The 23,789-nt window shown below is 45.3% G+C and overlaps 1 protein-coding gene and 1 long non-coding RNA gene across 2 annotated transcripts in view; both read right to left on the bottom strand.

Moving 5' to 3' along the window:
- Positions 1-10,572, bottom strand: part of GDI2 (GDP dissociation inhibitor 2) — a 33,959-nt gene extending 23,387 nt beyond the window's left edge. Inside the window, exons 1-2 of the mRNA XM_040451536.1 lie at positions 10,272-10,572; positions 2,009-2,116 (exon numbers count right to left, since the gene is read on the bottom strand). Of these exons, the coding sequence (XP_040307470.1) occupies positions 2,009-2,116; positions 10,272-10,316 (153 nt within the window). The 5' untranslated portion in view covers positions 10,317-10,572. The remainder of the gene's footprint in view (positions 1-2,008; positions 2,117-10,271) is intronic.
- A 10,746-nt stretch (positions 10,573-21,318) lies between these two features.
- Positions 21,319-23,240, bottom strand: LOC121014598 (uncharacterized). The gene is made up of 2 exons (XR_005783300.1): positions 22,826-23,240; positions 21,319-21,549 (listed from the first exon to the last, which is right to left on the bottom strand). It is a non-coding gene; the product is annotated as an uncharacterized LOC121014598 (long non-coding RNA).
- Positions 23,241-23,789: the final 549 nt, after the last annotated feature.

The following is a 23,789-nucleotide window of genomic DNA, read 5'->3' as shown; positions in this document are numbered from 1 at the left end:
TAAGAAAGAAAGAAAGAAAGAAAGAAAGAAAGAAAGAAAGAAAGAAAGAAAGAAAGAGGAGAAAAGAAAAGAAAAGAAAAGAAAAGAAAAGAAAAGAAAAGAAAAGAAAAGAAAAGAAAAGAAAAGAAAGAAGCTTTCAGTCTAAAATTTGGGAATATTCATTTGAACTCATGGATTTTATTGTTAATGTGGAAGTGAATAGACAAAGTTGGTATATATTTACTCATAAAAATCCCCAAGTCCTTGAGTATATTCACTGGGGGAGAAAAAAGGCAGCTTGCTCATCTTATTGAAGATTAATAAACGTACTAAGTGTAGAAGGAATGGTGCCAACGTATCACTCTACGGATTATTCTCAATGGAGAGATGTGGTGGCCATCACCTTAACTAGGGTCAAACTTAGCATCATGAACAGTGGGGAAATCTAGACATTATGTGCCTTTGATATGATGCAATATGAGGTACACAGCAATGCTTTCTTATTATAAACTAGCTTGAACTTTTCAAAAGGGAAAAACAAGTGAGGAGACTTTTGTAGATTAAGAGAATAAAGAGAAACCACACCAAAGGCAATGTTTAAACTGGTTCAAAAAAAAGAGGGGCGGGGGGATGCCTGGGTGGCTCAGTCAGTTAAGAGTCCGGCTTCGGCTCAGGTCACGGTCTCATGGTTCTTGAGTTTGAGCCCCGAGTCGGACTCTGTACACACAGTGCAGAGCTTGCTTCAAATTCTCGGTCTCCCTCTCTCTGCCTCTCCCTGCCTCTCCCCGACTCATTCGCACACACGTGCTCTCTCTCAAAAATAAACATTAAAAAAAAAAAAAAAAAAAACCACCACCATACACAATATAAGACATTCTTAGCATCAGTGGGCAATTTGAGTATGATCTGGATATTACGGTTAATTTTCTTAAACATGATAACGAATGATACCATGATTACATAGGAGAATGTTATTCTTAGCCAGTGAATGCTGAAAGATTCAGGTCGAGTATCATGTCTATTACTTCTAAGGACTCAACTCAGTAACAAAAAAAGACAAAGCAAATATTGAAAAATGTCAGCCGCTAAATCCAGATGGAAGGTTGGTCCATTGTTATTATTCTTTCAACTTTTCTGTAGGCCTGAATACAGAAAAAATTTTTGATAAAAATATGAAGTCTATTTTATCAGTCATTATTTAAAGTAATTGGTGATGTCTATAGATCGCCTATAAAATACAGTACAGCTCATATCCATGCGTGTGGATGTTGAACAAACCTCACAGAGAAAAAGTTAGTAAAACACTTTTTGTGTGTGCTTTAAATATTTAAGTATTATTTATCATGAGAAGAAGCAAAAATAGAAGAGTTGATTAAAACACATAGGTACAAATTAAAAAACAATAATGAAATGAATACCCATTTTTAAAACACTCAGATTAAGAAATAAAACACTACACAGTGATCAGGGGCCCTTGTGGGCACCTCCACACTACATCACTCTGCCTTTCCTCACCCTTGAGGCATCTGCTCTCACGATTTTTTTTTTTTTAGTAAAACACACTTTGGAAATGCTTCCTGTGCCCATGCTCTAGAAAAATAGGAAGCAGGGCAGTAGAGCAAAAGGGACTACACCTTTGGAGTCATATAACCTAGGTTCCCAGCCCTTCTCTGGAGTTGTAACAACACAGACTATTTTGTCACCTGAAAACTGAGGATAAAAATACCTCTTCAAGTAACTAGGAGAATACATAAAACCAAGTGGAAAACACTGGCACTGTGCTTGGCATATATCAGATATCCATCAGGAGTCTATACCTTTAGCTTCAAGAGATAACGGGTAACTGCTCCAAGGTGGCAGGAAAGGTCACAACTTAAATTTCTACAAGCCCTAAACTAGCAGCCCCTTTTGAAAAAATAGGTTACAGATAATCTATTTAATAAAACAAAATTAAACCTATAAGGAGTGAAATTGAGATTCACAAGTCAAAGATTCGAAGAATCAAAGGCACAAGTAACTTAATACTTACATCTTCCAGAGGTGTTATAGATGCACTCTCTCCTCCATAATATGGGTTTCTATCCATGTGAAGAACTTTCTTTCCGTTCACTGACATTATACCTGACAGGATGCATTCCTACAGGAAAAGCATAAGTATCTTCAAAAGAAGTAAAGCATTACAGCACGTTTTTTTGAACATTACTTTTTTTTTAAAGCCCCTCATTGAACATTCTTTCAGTAATTAATACTTAGTATGTACGATATATGACTTAAGGACAAAGCCCAAAGTGACCAGGGTTCCAAGAGTGGTCTGTGGACCCCCGTGGGCCTCAAGGTTAGAACTATTTTCATAACACTAAGACATTATTCACTATTTGTCCACTGCGCTAGCATTAGCACCAATGGTCCAAGACCAACGGCAGACAGAACAATTAGGACAGTAGCCCCACTCTGCACTACTCATTATATTCGCCACCACCAGGTACTCAGTTTTTAAAAAAGGCTGGCTTACTCAAACATGTCCTTGACGAAGCATTAAAATTACCTTCGTTGGAAAAAAAAAATTACCTGTTAAGTATACACCCTTGAATGTCCACCATTTTATTGTAATACTGTGTGACAAAATGGGAAGTCCGCATAAGGTAACTCTGGCTCAAGGAAAACCATCTGTGCAACTGATGTGCATGCTGAACTAACCACTTCTTTGTTCGTGGGTCATCTTTTTTTTTAATTTATTTTGAGACAGTGCCCGTACAAGTTGGGGAGAGGCAGAGAGAGACAAGAGAGAATCCCAAGCAGGCTCCAGACCATCAGTGCAGAGCCCAACACGGGGCTCAATCTCATGAACCATGACCTGAGTGGAGATCAAGAGCTGGATGCTGAACAGACTGAGCCACACGGGCACCCCTCATGGATCATCATTTTTATTTGAAAGAACAACTGACCAATAAACTATTACTCAGACCTAGATATATGTCAGATGTGGTTTCAGATTTCATACTACAACAAATATTTAAAAAAAAAAAAAACAAAAACCTGCCACTAATATTTTGGTATAAATCAAAGAATATCCACAACCATGTGGAAGGCTATTAGAATACTCGTCCCTGTTCCCACTGCACATCTGTTACGAGGCTTGATTTTCTTCAGATACTTCAGCTGGTATCTGACAAAAGTCTGAATGCCAAAGCAGGTGAAAATTCAGCTTTCAAGCCAGACATTAAAACTAGACATTCTCCACATTAAAGAGGTGCAGAAAATGTAAAACAATAATACTCTTCTCACAATGTTTTTGTTTTGGAAGATACAGTCATACTTCATAAAACTTATTCATGTTAACACGTAATGGGTTTATCATTACTATCTTTAAGTGAATTAATACAAATTTTTTAAATTTCTCAGTGTTGATTTCTAATGATAAATATTGATAAACATAACCACTATAAACAAAACTCTCCAGGGTCCTTAATTTTTCAGTGTGAAAAGATCTCAAAGTCAAAGAGTTTGAGAACCAGAGCCCTAAAGGAAGCATCCAGAAAAGCACTAGTAAGTGGCAACAAATAGAGAATTATAAACGACTACTCTCAAGAAAAAGGTAAATGAAACATGAATATACTAAGATACACCATATCAAGATGGAGGGGGAAAAGGAAAAAATTAAAGAAGAATATGATTAATGAATTAATGAGAAGAAACCCAGAGATGGGATACACATTCACTCAAAACCTGTAGCATGGTTTTGGTGATCAGGGCTTTATCTTTTAAAAAGAAAAAGGAAATTCCATGTATCATCACAAATCCTAGGGCTTTTCAAAATTACCCCAAAGACCCTACATAGCAGAGAACAATCTCACTCCCCTAGAAGTCTGACTGATACCTTATTTTAAAAATTCTTAAGTATTTCAAATTTTATCCCATAATATTATCTATTCATTTTAGTATTTTTGAAAGGTTTTAAGTTCTTATCAGGTTCAAATTTCACTTTACGAGGGTGTATCATTTCTTATTTAGATCAAGAACCAAAACACTATGAGTGCTCTCTCCAGAAGGCCACTTCATGCCCTGTTCCGGTCACAACCACACCCCCCACCCCTTCTCATGATTTCTAACAGCAAAGATTTGTTCCGCTGGTTTTTAAACTCAGAATAAATGGAATCATGCAGCATACCTTTTTTTTGTATATACACCTTTTATCCAACATTATGTTTACAAGATTCACCCATGTTTTGTGTGTTCTTGAAATTCACTTATTCTCACTGCCACAGAGCAGAGTCCCCAAGGTACAAGAGCCAAGTCCGGCCTGCACGCGGTTTTCATAAAGATTTACTGGGAAACACCCATTCCGATTCATTTACATAGTGTCCACGGCAGGTTTCACGGTCCCACAGTAGAACCGTGGTTGTGACAGAGACTGCATAGCCGGCATAACCTAAAAGATTCACTATCTGGACCTTTACAGAAGGTCTAACCCCTGCAAGCAGTGGATGGATCTCAGCGTGTGCTTCCCATGTAGCATCACCCGCGAAGGGCTGAGAAACGTCAATTCTAAGCAGGTTCTCAGACTTCACTTTGCGTCCACATCACTTGGAGGGCTTGTTAAAACAGATTGTGGGGCTTCCATCCCCAGAACTGGGTTGGGGCTTTCTCACCAGGCTGGGAGCGTGCCTTTCTCGCCAGGCTGAGAGACCACTAATGAGGCTGGTCCAGGACCAGTTTCAAGAACGGTTATGAAAGCACCGCCGCTCCAAACTCTAACAAAGGTGAGAATCAACTGGGGATCACGCTAGGCAGGGGTGCCTGGCTGGTAGAGCATGAACTCTAGGTCACGGGGGGTCACTGAGTTCGAGCCCCACGCCGGGCTTAGAGCCTACTTCGACAAAACAAAACCGAGGATCATGCTGGCCTGCAGGTGTTGCTTCGGCATATCCAGCGTGAGGCCTAGCCTTCCGCACTAGAAGTGCAAGCCCTCAGGTGTTGCCGAAGCAGTTGGTCCAAGGACCACGGTTTGGGTAACAGAGCTGTAGAGACTTTAGTTGATGGGCATCTGGACGGTTCCAGTTTTTGACCATTACAAATATTCTCAACGTGTTTTTATTATGTATTTGTTGGATACATATCAAGGAAAGCACAATTGTGTTCAACTTCAGGAGATACTCCCAAACAGCTTTCCAAAGTGATTGTACTAACGTACACTTTTGTCAGCAGTGTGTGAAAGTTGCTGTTGTTTCAAATCCTTGCCCAACACACTTGTGTCTTTTTAATTTTAGCCCTTCTACTTAGGATGTGGTTTAATTTGCATTTCCTGACAACTAATGAGGTTGGGCACTTTTTTATAGTTTAACTGATAATTAGTATCTTCTTTTGATAAGTACCTACTCAAATTATTTGCCCTTTTTAAAAACGGGCTTCTTCTTACTGCTATATAAAAGTTCCTTTCATATTCTGGATAAAAGTGCTTTATTAGTTATATATATTGCAAACATCTTCTTCCATTCTGTGGCTTGCCTTTTCAGTTTCTTAACGATGTCTTGATAAACAGAACTGAAGACATTTTCCAACCCTAATATTACCAAAAGCAACTCACTTGTTCAAAACACAAAATCCAAAGCAGCACTAACATATACGGCTCAACATAATACATGAAAGTAAAATAAAACTTGCTATCTCAAAAACAGGTTAGGGCACAGACAGAGGAAGACTAAATAGTCCTATTTCCAGCCAACAAAGGCAGACTTCAGAGTTCAACTTTTGGAAGCAAAAATACAGCAAGCAAATCTGCATGTTGCATGTCTTCTATATATAAACTTCTCATGCTCCCCTGCAAATAAGCATGATCCACTCACTGGACCATGGCTCTAAAGCAAGCACTAAAGGTGGAGGCCTAAAATAAAGGGCTCAATAATTTGAAGATTCACTAAAGTCCAAAGAGCTGATAATGACTACCTTTAAAGGCATCGCTTGTTACAGTTGTTACAGGAAAAACAAAACTACAGCAAAAAACACCAAACAGAAAGTAAACGCACACAAAAATGATTAGGAAAACAGGTACCTAAAAACCGATACTAAAGAAAAGTCCCTTTTGAAACCCACTTACCTAGAAATATGAAGAAAATGTTAACTTGAACATTTCTGAATTCACTAATCTCAATGATATATGCTTTACAGCAATAAGAAAAAAAAGTTTTCAGCAGAATGTTCCTTTAAATGTCTGTCCCTTAAATGCATCTCATTAAATGCTGTCAGAAGATAATTTTTCTTGAAATTGGCTCTAATTATATGTTTCCTGCTCAAAATCCTCTCCCACTGCTTAAAAAGATAAAGTTCAAATTTCTTAGCCTAGTACATTCAACCTTTTTACCAACAGGCCTTCTTTCCAACCTTATTTCCCAATCTGCCTCTTCATACCTTCTGTTTGAGGCAAAATAAACTTCCTATTCCTTCCATACATCCTGTTCTTACTACCACCCTATCCTGCTCACTCTGCTCACTCTGCCTAGAAAATCATTCCTCCTGCTCAAAGCCTACCAATATTTTAAAACGTCAGCTTACATACTTCCTTCTTTATGAAGGTTTTCCTGATTCCCCTGTCTGAATTCCCACGTGCTCTTACAGCTCTTAGTACTTTCTCATAAAACCCCTACAGTTACCGTCCTCTATGAGAAGCTATTTGTTTATAGAAAGTGCGTTTACCTCTTTATTGCCTGTAACTGATCACAACAGTCACAGTTTAAATAACTGAAATCGGGGAAAACATTACTCCATTAAGAGTCTTCGGGGCGCCTGGGTGGCTCAGTCAGGTCAGCCTCCGACTACAGCTCAGGTCATGACCTCACAGTTCGTGGGTCATTGGGCTCTGTGCTGACAGCTCGGAGCCTGGAGCCTGCATTGGATTCTGGGTCTCCCTCTCTCTCTCTCTCTCTCTGCCCCTCCCCCGCTTATGCTCTGTCTCTCTCTCTTCCAAAAATAAATAAACATTAAAAAAAAATCTTTAAAAAAAAAAAAAAGGGTCTTTAATCAGGTACAAGGAGAAGGAAGATAGAGGTAAATGTCGATTACCATCTATGTGAGCCAAAATATTTACCTAGTGGTTTTTCAAACCAAGTATCTCACTACTACCTCTAGATGCTGAAATGCATCTGATTTTATTTCTGTTCTATTGGGCCAGTATGCTTGAAACGGATTTAAAATACAGACTGCAAAACATTTATACCTTCCAAAAATAAGACATTTGTACATATTGGCCCAATGATTGCTACTGCAGTGAATAGAAAGTCCTTTGTGAACAAAACTCTAACAGAGCAATGGCAAGGATTTTCAAAGAGCAAATCTGAGAAGCAATTTAAGATGTTTAAATAAGATATAAAAACTCCTCTTTTAAATCACAAAATTTTAATAAAGAAAAAAGGAGAAATTACATCTGGGATGTAAACTAATTTCTAAATATAGAATACTAAGAATACTGGTTAAGTATCACTAGAGTACGTTTCTATTCATGACCCTCTACCAGAATTGTTATGCAGAACAAAACAACACAAATACCTCCTCGAGGCACCAGCAGCTGTGGAACTAGTTACCCTTTTATACACTATTTTTAAGAAAATTCAAGAATTCACTGCCAAACCCAAAGTCAATTAGAAGCAGCATCTTAGGTGGTCAGATGAGGTCTACACACGCTGCCATCAAAGAAAAGTAAAGGTCACCTTAACAGCAAAGTAAGGGAGGAGGAAGCAAACGAAAAGCAGACTGAAGCACTCACTCACTCACAAAGGCAAGCAGTCTGCGACTATTTAGTAAGGAGGGCCAAAGCTTACCAGGTGTCTCAGCAGCTTCATCATGTCACGGCATGACACAGTGCTTAATCCTCAGGGTGTGAAATCTTAGTTATCAAGTAAATTATGTTCCTTAGTTTGGTAAACAAGTTGTGATGTCATTTGGAGCAGCTTTTATCAGAAAGTTGTGGTTCTTTCTTTAAAGGGAGAATCAATCCTCAATTCCTCAGAAAATTCAATTATATGGACTATTCCCTTTCTCCTAGACACAGAATGATTTTGTTCTAAGGTATACATTTTGTGTCTTATTTATTAAAGTTACCAGCAACATCTGTGGATCACTATGACCTTCATTTTAGAAGGAACAACTGACACAAAACAGTGCCAACACTAGGCAACAAACTCCGGACACTTTCTTTAAAAGTAACAAGTTCACAGCACTAAAAGTACTTGACACACTGCCCTCCTGCGATATGTGGTACCCATAGTTGATTGCGTATGCCTGTTTGCAGGTTCTTAAGCCTCAGGTACTAAATATTTAGAAGCCAAAAATTAAGAAAATTAACTGGTATGTTCACTCCAAATACTCGGCCAAGCGTGATTTCAGGGTTTTTAACTTTGGTGGTCTCATCTCACTTTGAGCAGTCCTGGTGTCACTAGAAAAAAGGATACAAGATTTACCATGGTCAAATCATCCTGCCACCGCCGCTCCCATCAAGGAGCGTGGATGCTCTGAATGGAGAGAATTCTCAAAGAACATCCGAGAAAACAATGTAAGAAGGCTCACAGGGCTTAAAGCTATCACAGCTGTAAAGTGAGGGCAGAAATTGGTCTGATTTCTAGTTAGGCATGAATCTACCACTCATCAAAAAGACCACAATCGACCCAAATGAATGTTTAAATTTTTTTAATGTTTAATGTTTAATGTTTTTTTTAATGTTTATTTATTTTTGAGAGAGAGAGAGAGGGAGACACAAAATCCGAAGCAGGCCGAACTGTCAGCACAGAGCCCGATGCGGGGCTCGTACTCACAAACTGCGAGATCATGACCTGAGCCCGAGTCGGCCGCTCAACCGACTGAGCCACCCAGGCGCCCCAACCCAAATGAATACTTAAAATGCATCATCTCCACTTTGTCGTTATCCAGTACGACTGTGCTATCTCTGACACAAACTGCTGCTTCCAAACCAGGCATGTAGAAACCTGCAAGATGGATTTGCACTGGTTCGTCCACGTCCAACGGACCTAATCAAGAGCAAATCTGAAAGACCAGCAATAACCGCAGGAAAACAGAACGGGCTCTTACAACATGCCGGCAGCAACGGTCCCCATCCCCATGGGCAAAATCCTCCACAGACCACAGAGCTCAGCTTGGAATCCCAATCAGACGCTTTAAAAACATTCACTGAAGAAAAACGGCCGCACAGCTTGGACACTTTAAAATCAGACACATTAAAAACATTGATTGAAGAAACATTAACAGCAGGTGGGCCTGTTCATTTAGGCATCCTACAGTTGGCCAACTCACCACCTGGAAAGAAATTCAACCGAATCCCGCACGTTCAAAACCACCCGGTAGTTTCCTAGGTCAGTGGTCTCAGCTATTTGGTGCTGCTTCTCAGCCAGTCACACGTGGGTCTCGACCGGCCAGTAGTAGAGAACTTGGCCTCTACAGCCATCAATCCATCACCAATCCATTTCTTAGGGGAAAGCCCCGAGAAGCGACAATGGAGGCAGGGAACAGACCGAACAAAAGGAAAAGGTGGCAAAGGTCAGCTGAGAAAGCATTCGAGAGACAAGTTTTGAGCAAACTCATTTCCAACTCTACAGATGCTCAAAAAGTGAGCTGGGAGGGTGGTGAGAAGGAAGGCATAATGCCTCTCATTTGAAATGGGCACAGAGATAAAAGGCTAATTTTTCTCCCCAAACCGAAGTTAACCGAACTGTATCCAGCACAAAACAGCGACTGTCCAAGGACCTGTCACAAAATCTTCTGCCTAGCTCTGGCAGGCAAAGACGGATGAGTAGTAGCGGCTAAAGTCTAAGTAGGAAACGCAAGAGTGGCCTCCGCCCTCCCCCACTCTGCCTGGTGCTTTTCCGTTTCCAATCGGGAGAGGCCAGCAACCCATAAAGGAGGTGGACGAGTACCGATCCCCAATCGGGCTTCCCCCCCGCCGAGCAAAGCGGAAAAACTGTCCTTTTCCAGCTGGACCGGGTTTTCCATCTCCGGTCTCTCGATTCACGTTTAGGGCCGCGAGCCCGAGCAGCTGGGCACTGCCGCAGGCCCGGACTCGTGGGGACGCACCCGTCGCCACCCGCCCCAACGCCCTGCAGAGCAAGGCCCCCAACGACGACCAAAGACCGTGTGCACAAGGACGGCGTGCGAGACGCAGGCCCCGCTGGGAGGCCGGCCCGGGCAGAAGGCGGCGCGGCCGAGCGGGGTGGGCCCGGGCCTCGTGCGGCGGCGCGGGCGGCAGGGAGGGGTGGGGAGAGGGGGCGCGGGGCCCGCCGCCCGGAACTCACCGTCAGTCCGGTGCCCAGCACGATCACGTCGTACTCCTCATTCATGGCGGGGGAGGACGAGCACCGAAGCCCAGGAAGGGAGAAAGCGCAAGGACTCGAAGGGCCCGGGGCTACTCGACCACCCTGAAGCGACAGGGGGAGCGCTCAGACCGGTCTCGGGGCCCGACAAAAACGGGAAGCCAGGGCTAGAGGCGAAACGGAGCTGGAGAGGAGGGACGCCGGCCGCCACCTCAGACGGGAAGAGAAGAGCGGGGCAGGGAGGGGAGGGAAGACGGGGAAGGGAGGGGAAGGCGGGCGGCGACTGGGGCCTCCGCAGCCGGGGCGGGGCTTAGGGAAGGCGCTCGGAGGGCCGTCGATCACAGCCTTCCCGCCCTCTCATTGGCTGCATTCCGTCGCCCGACCAACTTTCTTCCTCTCTCACGTCTCGCGAGAAGAGGGCGGGCTGTGCCTTTAGCGGTTCCGGTCTTCCGCCCGGCCCGCTGCCACCGTGGTTGGGGGCGGAGGGGGCGGAGGGGACGGAGGGGACGGAGGGGGTTCCTGCGCCTGGGTCCTTGAGGTCGTACGGCTGGGAGCGTGCCGGCGGTCGGAGAGCGGCGGTCCGGTTCGTTGCTCCCGCAGTGGTGTGGGAGCCGAGGCGCGCCCAGGGCCCCGAGACCTCCCGCCGCCCTTGGACTTTGAGCCTGAGTCGGCCACGTGCGCCGGGGCCGGCCGGGGGCCCCGCTCTCCCGCCCTGCTACCGGCTGGCTACGCACCGCGGGCCGAGCGTCGTGCAGGCCTCGGCCCCGAGTGCTCGTGCGGCTGCGCCTACCTCGGCCAGTGGCAACTTGCTTTGTTTTCCTTTTTGTCCTGCCTCCTTTTTCTCAATGAAAGAGGACCCGAGGTGTTTTAAGCAGCTCAGAAATCACTCGTGTTACCTTACTTCCCGCCCTCTGTCTTGCCTGTGCGGCCTGAGGAAAGTTAAGGGAAGGGGGGAAAAAAAAACAACAATTTTTTAAGAAAGAAAACGCTTAGCGTAAATATAGGGGAAGTCCAGGTTTGGGAACCAGGCCTGAGAGCTGTAGCTCAAGCCGGCTATAGAAATTGTAACTGACCAGTGTATGCACTCCTTCCCCCACCCCCAACTGTTTTAGGATTCCCACTGGAATCTCCAGCTTTGGGTATGGAGACAGGTGTAAGGAGAGGCTTGTGTTCTCAACCAAAGAGGGTACACCCTATAGGGGCAGTGTAGACAAGCGATTCCCCTAAAGCCTTGGACAGCCTGTGTTTTCAGCCTGGGATAAGTCTGCATACTCAGACGAAAGAGTTGGCGTTTCCTTCTAGATTTACTCCCAAGCACCGCTGGATAAGAGCTATTCAAAGAGAATCTTGGTGGACGGAACTTCCTTCATACTTAAATCATTCAGATTCCGGAGATAATGTAACAGTATTGTACAATGTTTCTTCGCCCCAGAAAAAGTTTTAAGTGTTCTACCAGACAGTGCACCTTTGAGGGGTGCTGGACAGTTTAAATTGTACCTTAATTGCATTTGTATCCATCGGTTGTAGCAACCGAATGAATTTCTATAAGTAGACAAAAACCAAGTGCAGAGTTGACTACTGACCCCATTATGTGCCAGTGGGTGTAACTGACTTTTCTGGTAGCTAAGCATGTTTTAAGAAGGTCCTCCTGTTCCTCTCCAAGTATGTGCACGTGTATATGCACATGCTTATAAACAACAGAAATTTACTTCTCAGAGTTGTGTAGGCTACCAAGTAAAAGATCAAGGTGTGTCTGAGGGCCTGCTTCCTGGTTCTAGTTGTCTTTTCGCTTTGTCCTCACACGGTGGGAGAAGATAGGAGGGGGAAGGGATCTCTCTGGCTACTTTTACATTACCTACATTTTTAAACTGACATGAAATATTGACCCATTTTTAAAAACTAGCAGTAACGAGTCCAGGCTGGTTCAATCAGTAAAGCATGTGACTCTTGATCTAGGAGTAATGAGTTTGAGCCCCATGTTGGGTTTAGAGAATACTTAAAAAAAAAAAAAAAATCTTTGGGGCACCTGCCTAGCTCAGTCATTGGAGCATGCAACTCTTGATCTCCGGGGTGTGACTTTGGGCCCCACACTGGGGGTGGAGCCTACTTAAAAAAAAATTATAAAAAGTAAAAAATAAAAATAATAAAGAGCCTTTTTCATGTATTGCTGTATTGCCATCAACCTCTGAATGTTGAAGAGGCTTTTGAGCGTATCTGCTGAATTATGTTACCATGTTTTAAGTAAAGGGTAATTTATCAATATTCAGATGAAGTTAATGAGAAACTCCAAAGCGTTGGATAAGGGATCTGAATTTAAGGCTAATGAGGCTCTTCAATCCGATCCCTTACACTGAAGTTTAGTTTGTGGAAGGACACACACACACACAAAAACCCAAAAACAAAAACAAAAAATAAAAAACAACAAAACAGACAAAAAACCAAAAACAACTGGATTAATCCCGAATTCTGTGCCTGCTCTAGGATCTTCAACCTCATCTATTCCAGTTGCCAAGGAACTTGGTAGACAACAAATACTGTTTACGGTGAAGCGGCTTGAAAGCCACTAAATGGTTCAGTGTATTCCTAAAAGAGTGAAACTTAGGTTTGGGGGAAGTGGGTGACTTGTGGAGAGCAGTGGAAAATACCATCCCTCGTAAAGGTATTTAAGTCTTTGTACAAAGCAAGAGTTCAGTGTGATTGTAATTTAGAGCCGGGTGCTTGGGAATCGTCGCTGATCTGTTTGCACTAAGCCCCCGCCCGCGCGTTACAGAGGGAGAGACTGAGTCCAAGGAAGATAGCAGAACGAACCCCAGTCCCGGACATCTTTCTGTCCTGAACCCCTGTACCAGTTTCTCAACCAGTTTCCCTTCTGTCTGTGGTAACCATTATCTTCCTGAAATGTGAATCGGATCCTGTTCATGCTTCTGCCTACCTTTTGCGTCTAGAATAAAATGCAAACCCCTTGCTATGGCCTAAAAGGTATTGTGTAATCTCACCTCCGTATGTCTCTCCAACTTCATCTTGTGTGCTTCTTGTTCACTACACTCCAAACACACTAGTCTTTCAGTTCCTAGAATCTGGTCAAGCTTTTAACCACCCAAGGGCCTCTGCGCTCTTGTGGGTCCCATAACTACCAAGCCGCACTTCCCCTCCTACATACGCTTCTTCACAGCTGGTGCTTTCCGCTTCCTTAAGTTTCTACATGAAAATCTTCCCTGACCACCTTGTCTAAAGTAGCTTTCTCCTCAAATTTCATTCTCTAAAAGCACCCTGCTTATTTCTTTCGTTGATTTCTATCAAATTGCTAATTATATCCTTTACTTGTTTCTTGTCTGCCTGCTAATCAGAATGTAAAGTCCATAATGATGCCATCGTGCCTGACAGATGATGAGTAAATATTTGGTGAATGAATAAGACACCTGGAAGTTAATCCCTAGATCAACAAGGACTAAATGTGATGAAATAGTCCCAGCTCCTTTTGATAACTTTTGACAAGGGCAGCTTTTCTTATTGCAGAAGACACTAAAATTAATACTTTACAGGCTCTTAAAGCTAGAGATCTATACAATATAAATCTGTTTAAAATCTGGATAGCTAATGCTGAAGATAAAACATAATAGGATATCTGGGGGAAATTTTTAATTAGATCCCCCAAATAAGTATTTCCTAGTTTATGCTGCATTCATTTACCCACACCCACAAACTGCAGTCTGCTCCCAATCTCCAGTTTAGTAGTGACTGGCTCCACCCTGGGTCCAAACCAGAATTCTAGATCTCATCCTTGCTTCTGTCTTCTTTCTCTCCTTCCACATCTATTCCGATTTTGTTTTGCTGTGTAACAAACCACCCCAAAGCTTAGTGGCTTTAAAAAACAAACAAACAAACAAACAAAAAACTAGTGACTTAACAAGGTATTATTATCTCTTAACGGTCCCGGGGGTTGAATGGGTTCAGATGTGTGGGAATTGCTTGGGTCTATGATGCAGTTGTAAACCAGGGGGTTTACATCATCTGAAAACTCGACTAGACTGGACATCCAACATGGCGCACTCCCGTGGCTCACAGCTGATGATGGCTGTCAGCCGGGCGCTGAGCTGCGGCTGTCAACAACAGCAGCTATGTATGTGTGTCCCCTCCACTCGGTTTGCACGTCTCAAAGTATGGTAGTTGTCTTCCAAGGGTATACATCCCAAGAAACAAGAAATGGAAGCTGCCGGTCTCTTAAGGCCTGGACCCAGGAACTGGCGCACCATCCCTTCTGCCATATTCTACTCATCAAAGCAGTTACAGAGCACACCCAAATTCAACGGAAGGAGCTATACGGATGCCTGGGTGGCTCAGTCAGTTAAGTGTCGGACTCTTGATTTTGGCTCAGGTCATGACCTCATGGCTGTGAGATCCAGCCCCATGTCGAGCCCACTGTCAAGTTAACTCCTTAGATAAGTGCAAAAGCTTTCTTAATTGGACACCTGGCCTTCAGTACAGGTGTCTCAAGCTTGTTCTCTATAGTCTAATCCAAGTGAACTTCATCAAAATCTAAAGTGACTGGGGGTGGTGCCTGGGTGGCTCCGTCGGTTGAGCATCTGACTTCGGCTCAGGTCATGATCTCGTGCTTCAGGAGTTCAAGCCCCATGTCGGGCTCTGTGCTGACAGCTCCAGAACCTGGAGCCTGCTTCGGATTCTGTGTCTCTCTCTCTCTCTGCCCCTCCTTAGCCCCTCCCCCACTCACCCTCTGTCTCTCTTTCAAAAATAAACATGAAAAATGTTTCTAAAAAATCCAAAGTGACCAAGCTGATCATGTCTTTAAAATCTTTCCAAGGCCTCCACTGCCCTTGGAATAAAAAGTCCAAACACTGGTCATTTCCAAAGATGAGCTTAAATGATCTGGCCCTCAATTACCTAACCAACCAAACCTCTCTCCACAGCGCTCCTCTGCCCCTAACGGTTGCTTCCGATTCACTGCTGTATTAGTCGGCGTTCCGTCAGAAAAACAGCAACCACTCTAGGTATTTTATTTGCTTGTTTGTTTGTTTTTAAGTTTGTTTATTTATTTTGAGGGAGAAAGTGCGTGAGAGGGACAGAGAGAAAGAATCCTAAGCAGCCTCCACACCATCAGTGCGGAGCCCAAGGTGGGGCTCCAACTCACAAACCCTGAGATCGTGACCCGAGCCCAAACCAAGAGTCAGATGGCTGACCGACTGAGCCACCCAGGCACCCACACTCTAGGTATTTTAAATAGAGGCAATACAATATAGGGAACTGGTTTCAAAACTGGAAATGGCTGGGGAGGCAAAAAGGAGAAAGTTACCCAGAAGTTAGAAACAGCCTGAAAGTCTGGAGCAAGAGGGTAAATGGTGTTACCCAGCCTTCAAGTCCACTGTGCTCTCAGGCTGACAGACCACCACCACCGCCTCTGCCAGAGCCTCTACCGCCGCCGGAGCCCAGGAGTCCCCACCCACGGGCCGCTACTGGGGCCACGGCCGGAGGTGCTACCAACAGCAAGGGAACATGGCTGCTCCTGCCCCCAGTCTTCCACCAGCATTTTCCACTGGCAGAACTCACCGGAAGCCGGTTGGCAGAGGGCTCTGGGAAGTGTCATTTGCTGACTCAGCTCCTGCAATACAGAGAAAAGCAGGAATGGAGCTGAGGGCCAATAGACAGATGACTGGCTGAGCTGCTCCAAACATTTTCTGTTTCATGAACCCATCAAGTTCCTTTCCATCGAGACATGCTTTTCCCTTTGAGACATTCTTCCCCTACTCTTCTACTTGAACCTGCCTGCTTTCTTCTGCTCGTAAGAATTCTCACTGCAGGGGCGCCTGGGTGGCTCAGTAGGTTGAGTGTCTGGCTTTTGATTTTAGCTCAGGTCATGATTTCATGGTTGGGGGGATCGAGCCCGTGTGGGGCTCTGCAGAGCCTGCTTGGAATCTCTCTCTCCCTCTGCCTCTCCCCTGCTTGTGCTCTCTCTCTCTCTCTCTGTCTTTCTCTCTCTCTCTCTCTCTCTCAAGAAAAAAAAAATTATAATAATAATAAACTTTAAAAAAAAAAAAAGGAAGTTCTGTGTGTGGAAAAGGAATGAATCCACAATGTTCCCAAGACTTGGATAAAGAACAATATGACTTCCAGGAAGAAACTAAGTATCAGAGACCCTTTCAGTGGCTTACCTTACATCATAACTTTTACTGAATTTCTGTGTATAGAGAAATGAAATCACTACCAAGACTGGTGATGAGCCTAACAACACAACATAATATGCAAAATAGAAATCATTAGCAAGTGTAATTAGTGGCAACTCTCTGGAATGCAGAGGAGTTGGGTTGGTGGAACAGGGTGATGTTTCAGGTGTAAGTGGCCAAGCAGGTGAGTCAGGTGTCCCAATTTCCAAAAAACTTCCTAAGAGTAGTGCAAGCATGTTCTAGATCCCCTTTGCCCTTCAAAAAGCTTCAACTTAGTCTGGCCTCTAACTGCAGAGAAGTTGTGGGACAACAGCCTGGCTGTCAAGGAACAACAATGACGACTGACTGAAATCATGATTTATTTGTTCCCTCCTAGACGAGAATGCTCTCTAAGCTGCCCAAGCCTTAACGTTTCTTAAGTCACTTTAAAATTATTCACTGGAATGTTTTTTGTATTAGCTTAAATAAACTTCGCTTTCAAGTAACAAAAACCACGTCAGGGTATCTCAAGTATAGAGGGGGGATTTATTAGAAGGATGAAGAGCAAAAGCATAGTCGGTGTGGAAGGAACTGGAAGTCAGGAACCAGAAAACTGTCTCTACACTCAGCTCCTCTCTGTACGACTTCATTATTTTCTCTCTTTGCAGGTGGACACCGTCTGCTTTCTTTGGACGTGGATGGTGGATGATGGCTGTCAGCCCCATTCAACTGAGTTACGCCACGTCTATTCAGATGCTCACAACAGAGCAGGGCTCCTCAGCCTCATGCTCACATTGTCGGCCAGATCATTCTTTGTGGTGGGGCCAGTTCTGTGCACTACAGAACATTCGGCAGCATCCCTGGCCTCTCCACACTAGATGCCAATAATACCCAACCTCTCCCTGGACCCCGCTGTGACAATCAAAACGTCTGCAGACAATCCCAAGGTCCCTGGGACGGGGGGCGCAAAAATCACCTAGGGTGAAACTGTTGGACTAGACTATCCAGGTTTTCTTAACACGATATCAAATTTCCAGAGACAGAATCCAACTGGCCCAGCTTGAGGTGTTGTGTCCAACTTGATCCAATCAACTAAAGACATAGAGTCACATGGCAGAGATATGGCTACCAGGAGTCCACAACCATGGGGACGGTGGCCAGTTCCCAAAAAAGAGGGATGAACTCATGCTCTAGTAGGTGTGCCATATGTTTCCTTAACCCTAGAAGTGAGGTGCTCTACCCTGACTTTATGGACTATAGTCATTGGTGATTTAGGAGAAAATTTTCTGAGATATATTTGTAATATCTCCATCCCTTTAAAATTTTAACCCCAAATCTTCCATTATAAGGCTTTTGAAATAAAAACATCTGATTTTTTTTTTTTGGTTCTCTTCAACAATTATTTATTGTGTCTCCTCTGTGCCAAGCACTGGGCTAGGCCTTGGTGAGCTAAGTAGATCGGGTCCTGTTTGCACATTTTAACTCCAGATTGATTTATGAGTTGTGATAGTATAATTCTACTTTGGCATGGCCATTTTACCCTTGATATCTAATTACTGTTTCTAATTTTGAAGTTTTTAAATCAATTCTCTTCATTATTTTTAATTTTCTTAATATCTGAGTTTTTTTAAGTTTATTTTTGAGACAGAGAGAGAGAGAGAGAGAGAGAGAGAAAGTACAAGCAGGGAAAGGGCAAAGAGAAGGGGGCAGAGGATCCAAAGCGGGCTCTGCATTGACAGCAGAGAGCCCGATGTGGGGCTCGAACTCACGAACTGCAAGATCATGACCTGAGCCGAAGTTGGATGCTTAACCAACTGAGCCACCCAGGCATCCCTCAATTCTCTTCTTTATGCCAGTGTGGGGCTATCTGCCTGTCAGAATCGAGGGTTAGTCTTGGACTTCTTACCAGCAATTTGTGAACACATGCCCATGGTTTACTAGAATAGCCACAGTTTTGACCACTGAAACTCAGTTATCCATGGCCCCCAAAATAAATAACAAAGTATTAGGAAGAACATCTTGTCTTTTCTCAGACAGCAGAAAAACAAGTTCTCGCATTAGCTGGCAAAGAAGAATTCACTAAGCAGTGAAGGTTATATAGAATGACTCTGTTAAGTTAAAAATAAGGAAATAAGGTAGATTTATAGCTTTTCATCTCTGCCCGTCTCCCAAAACAGGGTGCTGCTTTTCCAGTGCTGCTTAATCTATATCAGCATCTCCCAGCACATTCTGCAACACACTGAAGACTCGAGGTGTTTTTCAAGGGAAGAATCCCGGGGTCATATAAGTTTGAGAAATGCTGACCATTATGCCCTCCTTTGGGAGTGTCACGATTCAGGTGGTAAGGTCTCTGGGAGGGTTTCACTGCCATAGCCCTCGTGGAGAGAAACCTGGCAGTATTTACTGTCTCTAACATGTGCAAATCCTATGTCCCAGCTCTGTATTCCTGGGTATGCATCAAAAAGAAATTTCCTGGCATGTAAGAAGCAGCTGAAGTATTCATGAAATTCTAGTACACGGTAGCAGTGAGTTGGAGGTAACCCCCAGCAGCAATCAGAAGGATTACATCGCAATGCAGCAAAGTGGAGGAGGCTGAAAATAGTGGAGACGGGGGAATGAGATTTCTAATCTATACCACTGTCATACACTTTTACAATGTCAGACACCGTGCAGATAGACTTACGACACGAGTGGAGCTGAGTTGCCATGGCATTCGTTAGAGGATAGGGGTGGGGTGGGGGCACAATAATAAGAGATGAAACTTGAGATAATTGAGTGCAGATTGAGCGCAGGCCTTTACCTTCGTTCCCTCCCCAAGGTCTGCTAAAACGGCATTAACAGAATAAATAGGGTATAACCCTTTGAGCTCAAAGAGGGCAGAAAAGACAGAAAGCAGATGGTCAAATCTATGACCTGACAGGCCAAAGAAAGCCGAGACGTCAGGGCCTATATAGAGAGGCAAGGCATTAAGAAGCAACTCATTCAAGCCAGGGGACTCCAGAAAAGTCCAGGAGTTAGGAGGACAGGTGCCTCCAAGGCCAGGCCGGGAAGCACAGAACTGGTTGAGAGTGCATACAAGGAGCAGTGGTTTCCTGGGCCCCCTTCTACTGCCAACCCCCCTTCCCCCGCCAAGAGGCAGGTGGTTGACCGTGGACAGGTTGAGTCAGAAAAGTCCTGATTCTGGCTCGCCAGGAAGAGAAGCATGCCACCTGCAAACAAATGGGATTCTGGTGTGGGGTGCTGATGGTGGGGAAGCAGGGGCTGATGGGAACTCTCCGGGCCTTCATTTCAATTGTGCTGTGGACCTACAATTGCTCTAAAAAATAAAGTATATTACTGGGGTGCCTGGGTGCCTCAGTCGGTTAAGGGTCCGACTCTGGATTGGAGCTCAGGTCGTGATCTTGCAGTTCATGGGTTCAAGCCACAAACGGCACTGACAGAGAGAGAGAGGGAGAGGGAGGATCCCAAGCAGGCTCCATGCTGTCAGCACAAAGCCCGATGCGGGGTTTGAACTCACGAACCAAGATTATGACCTGAGTCCAAATCAAGAGTCAGATGCTCAACCGACTGAGTCACCCAGGTGCCCCCCAAATAAAGTATATTAAAAAAAAAAAAAAACAACCAAAAGGGGGCAACTGGCTGGACCAGTGAGCAGAACGTGTGACTTTTGATCTCAAGGTTTGGAGTTCAAGCCAAACGGAGTTATAGCCGTGTTGGCTATAGAAATCACTTTAAATTTTTTTTTTGTTTTAAAGAAATGCCCTGGGATAGAATCTTATTTTAAGAAAATAAAATAGGAGTGTCGGGGTGTCTGGGTGGCTCAGTCGGTTAAACGTTTGACTTTGGTTCAGGTCGTGATCTCATGGTTTGTGAGTCTGAGCCCCACATCAGGCTCTGTGCTGACAGCTCAGAGCCTGGAGCCTGCTTCGGATTCTGTGTGTGTGTGTGTGTGTGTGTGTGTGTGCGTGTGTGTGTGTGTGTGTGTCTCCCTCTGCCCCTCCCCTGCTTATGCTCTCTCTCTCTCAAAAATAAACGTTAAAAATTTTTAAAAAGAAAAGAGAAAAGAGAGCATTTTCACTTTGAAAAACTCAAAGGAATCCAAAGGGCACCTAGCAGATAAGAACACTGAGGTGCAGGGAGTCTCCCCTCGTCCGTACCAGCTCCCTGCTCCCGGTGACCGATGTGGGCATCAGGCAGGGACAGGACTGGACCTGACAGCTCTGGTTCTCTAAGACCACAGGCATGTCCCTGGCTGCTTGGGTGAACGTCTGGCAACAACTGCACCTCTCGTCTTCGGTGGAAACAGAAACAACCTGTCTGCATCTGTCTGCAAACCTAGGCTGTAGCCACTTTATTCTCGCCATCTCCTCACTCACATGAGCTTTGTCATAAGGTTGTCAGTCTCGGGCACCTGGGTGGCTCAGTCGGTTAAGCATCTGACTCTTGGGCTCAGGTCATAATCCTGCGGTTCGCGAGATCGAGCCCCTTGTCGGGCTCTGTGCTGATGGCACGGAGCCTGCTTGGGATGCTCTCTCTCCCACTCTCTCTGTTCCTCCCCTGCTCGTGCTCTCTCTCTATTAAAAATAAATAAATAAATAAGATTAGGGGCATTCACTTTCGAATGTCCCCTCTCTATAAAGAGAGTTTTTCTACTATTCTTCCCCATGCATGTGAACTTGTCCACCTGGCCCGCCCTGGTGTCCCAGCGCTATCCACTTGCGGGCCGCTCAGGGCTCTGTTGCCTCGCTGGGGATTTTGCTGACTCCGATGCCCAAAAAAATCCTCAAGGTGTAGAGTGGCAGTGCCCTGGGATGTGGGTTTGAGGGGCACACCTGTCACCTATGAGCCTTTCCAGGAAACAGCCCAAGAATTAGCACCTTGGTCCAACAGCTTTATTTGCACACGGGGGTCACTCAGCACTTCCTCTCCCGTGGGGGGTACCTGAGTGTGCAAGGACCTTCCCTCCCGTCACGTGACGCGTGAGGCTGGCCTGCCCAGAGTCTGTGGCTGGGTCTGGTGGGCAGGAGAGGAATCCCGTGACGCAGACTCGTGACCTAGAGCCCACAATTCTAGAGCGTTAGGAGACGGACGCTGCAGATCTCACCCTTAAACAGACAATATATAAGAAAAGCCAATATCACGTACCTGTATTACTCGATGTTTGATTTCAACATGACACGCCCGGTAAGAGAAGAAAAAGTCAAATGATACTTAGGAGTTTACTGTGGAAAACAGCACATGTTCCTTCCATGCAGACCTCCGATCTCACTTTCTCGTGCATCCTTCCAGAAATATTACACACACACACACACAACACACACAAAACACACACGTAATGCAAATGGCAACACACTTATTCCTCTCCTTTTTTCACTTAACAATGTATTTTACAGATTATTTCTTTTCTGCATGTATAGATCTACTTCACTCTTTCTTTTTTTAAATGTTTATTTTGAGAGAGAGAGAGTGCATGTGCATCACACAAACGGGGGAGGGGCAGAGATGGGGGGAGGGAGAGAATCCCAAGCAGACTCCACGCTGTCAGTGCAGAGCCCGACATGGGGCTTGATCCCACAAACTGTGAGATCGTGGCCTGAGCTGAAACAAAGGTTTGGACGCTCAACCGACCGAGCCACCCAGGCGCCCCCTTGGCCAAGCACTGCATTCACAGCAGGACAAGGGGTTACCCCCAACGAACATGTAGTCAGTTGAATGGTGCCCCCCCAAAGCCCCATGTCCTTACTTACCCCTGGAACCTGTCAATGTGACCTTATTTGCAAAGAGGTCTTTGCAGGTATAAGCAAGTTAAGGATTTTGAGATGGGATCATCTTGGATATATATCCAATGACCAGTATCCTTGTAAGAGAACCACTGAGGGACAACTGAGACAGACACACGGGGAGGAGCCATGTGACCATGGAGGCAGCCACCGGGGCCCCAAGCCAACGAATGTTGGAGCCCCCAGAAGCTGCAAGTGGCAGGGGAGGACCCTCCCCTAGAGCCTTTGCAGGGGGTGTGGCACCATGGACACCTGGATTTCAGACCTCTGCCCTCCAGAATAAATTTGCGGCACCTGGGCCGCTCAATCAGTTAAGTGTCTGACTCGTGGTTTCAGCTCAGGTCATGATCTCACAGTTTGTGGGTTTGAGCCCCACATCGAGCTCTGCGCTGACAGCACGGAGTCTCCTTGGGATTCTCTCTCTCTCTCTCTCTCTCTCTCTGCCCCTCCCCTGTGCGCTTTCTCTCTCAAAATAAATAAATAAACATTAAAAAAAAAAAAGGGCTGTGAGGGAATAAATTTGTAGTTTGTGGCCGTTCGTTGAGCCAGCCCTAGGAAACTAACACACAGCGCCAACCTAGGTATCAGGAATCCTACTCACTCTGGGTCTTGGTTTTCTTCATCCCTAAAAATGAGAAGGTTGGGCCACAGAATCTAAAGTTTCTTCGTGGTCCAAACAGTTTCTGGCCTCATTAGGTTCCCTGCATAAGGGCCCCCTTGTTCAAGGCCAGGCTGGGATCACATCAGCTCCCACAACGTGGCTTTCTTCTCCTCTCTCTTCGGAGTGTTTCTTGTCCTTGTGGTCCCCTAATGCTTTTCCATGCATGCTGGTGTGAAACAACATGACTCTTCTAGCCACAAGGAACAATCTTCCCTCCGAAAGGTCGGGTCTCTTGTAAGAAAATGCGATTCAAAGTAGCTTAGGGAAAAGGGGAAATAGGTGAATGTTATGAGTCATCGCCTAGTTCCCGTTCAAGAATGAATGACCCACTACCCAAAATGCTGGGGGTCCCACCGGCTGCAGCTTGAGGGCTGTGTCAGCTGCAGGGCCACCTTGCCCAAGGCCGTGCCCTTCCCAGGCCTGCATCCAGGGACCGGTCCTCCAGGGCCACCACGACCTGCCCTCTCTCCCGCCCTGACTGTGACTCAGAAGGACCGCTCCAGCTTTCCAGACCTCCAGGGGACTGCGGCTTCTCTTGCACCCAGTGCTGCTTCCCCACCCCGCCTTCCACAGGTGCCAGCACCAAGATACTCCCGGAGGAGCCACCAGCCCACGGAGCCCTCTCTGCGCCCCAGTCTGGGGCAGAGGACTCACTGGCTCATGTAACCAAGCCAGTAATGGAGAAGCAGCCCAGGGACCCAGGAACCTACTGGATCTGGGGTTCCACCAGAGGCTCTGGCTCCCCGCTGGCCTCGTAGGGGCCCCAGGCAGAGGAACCCTCACACCAGAGAGAAGCCAGACTTCGTCACGTCTCTGCCCTCCGAGGGCAGGTGCAGGAAAAGGCTCTGATCAGCCTAGTGTGTGCCAGGCCCCCAGCTCCAGACCACGGAGGAGCCAACATTAG

The sequence above is a fragment of the Herpailurus yagouaroundi genome, unplaced genomic scaffold, assembly GCF_014898765.1.
Source record: "Herpailurus yagouaroundi ecotype Mexico unplaced genomic scaffold, PumYag 203, whole genome shotgun sequence".
NCBI classification, from domain to species: domain Eukaryota; kingdom Metazoa; phylum Chordata; class Mammalia; order Carnivora; family Felidae; genus Herpailurus; species Herpailurus yagouaroundi.
The sequence above is the reverse complement of the archived record's forward strand: the minus strand, read 5'-3'. Positions and strand labels throughout refer to the sequence as shown.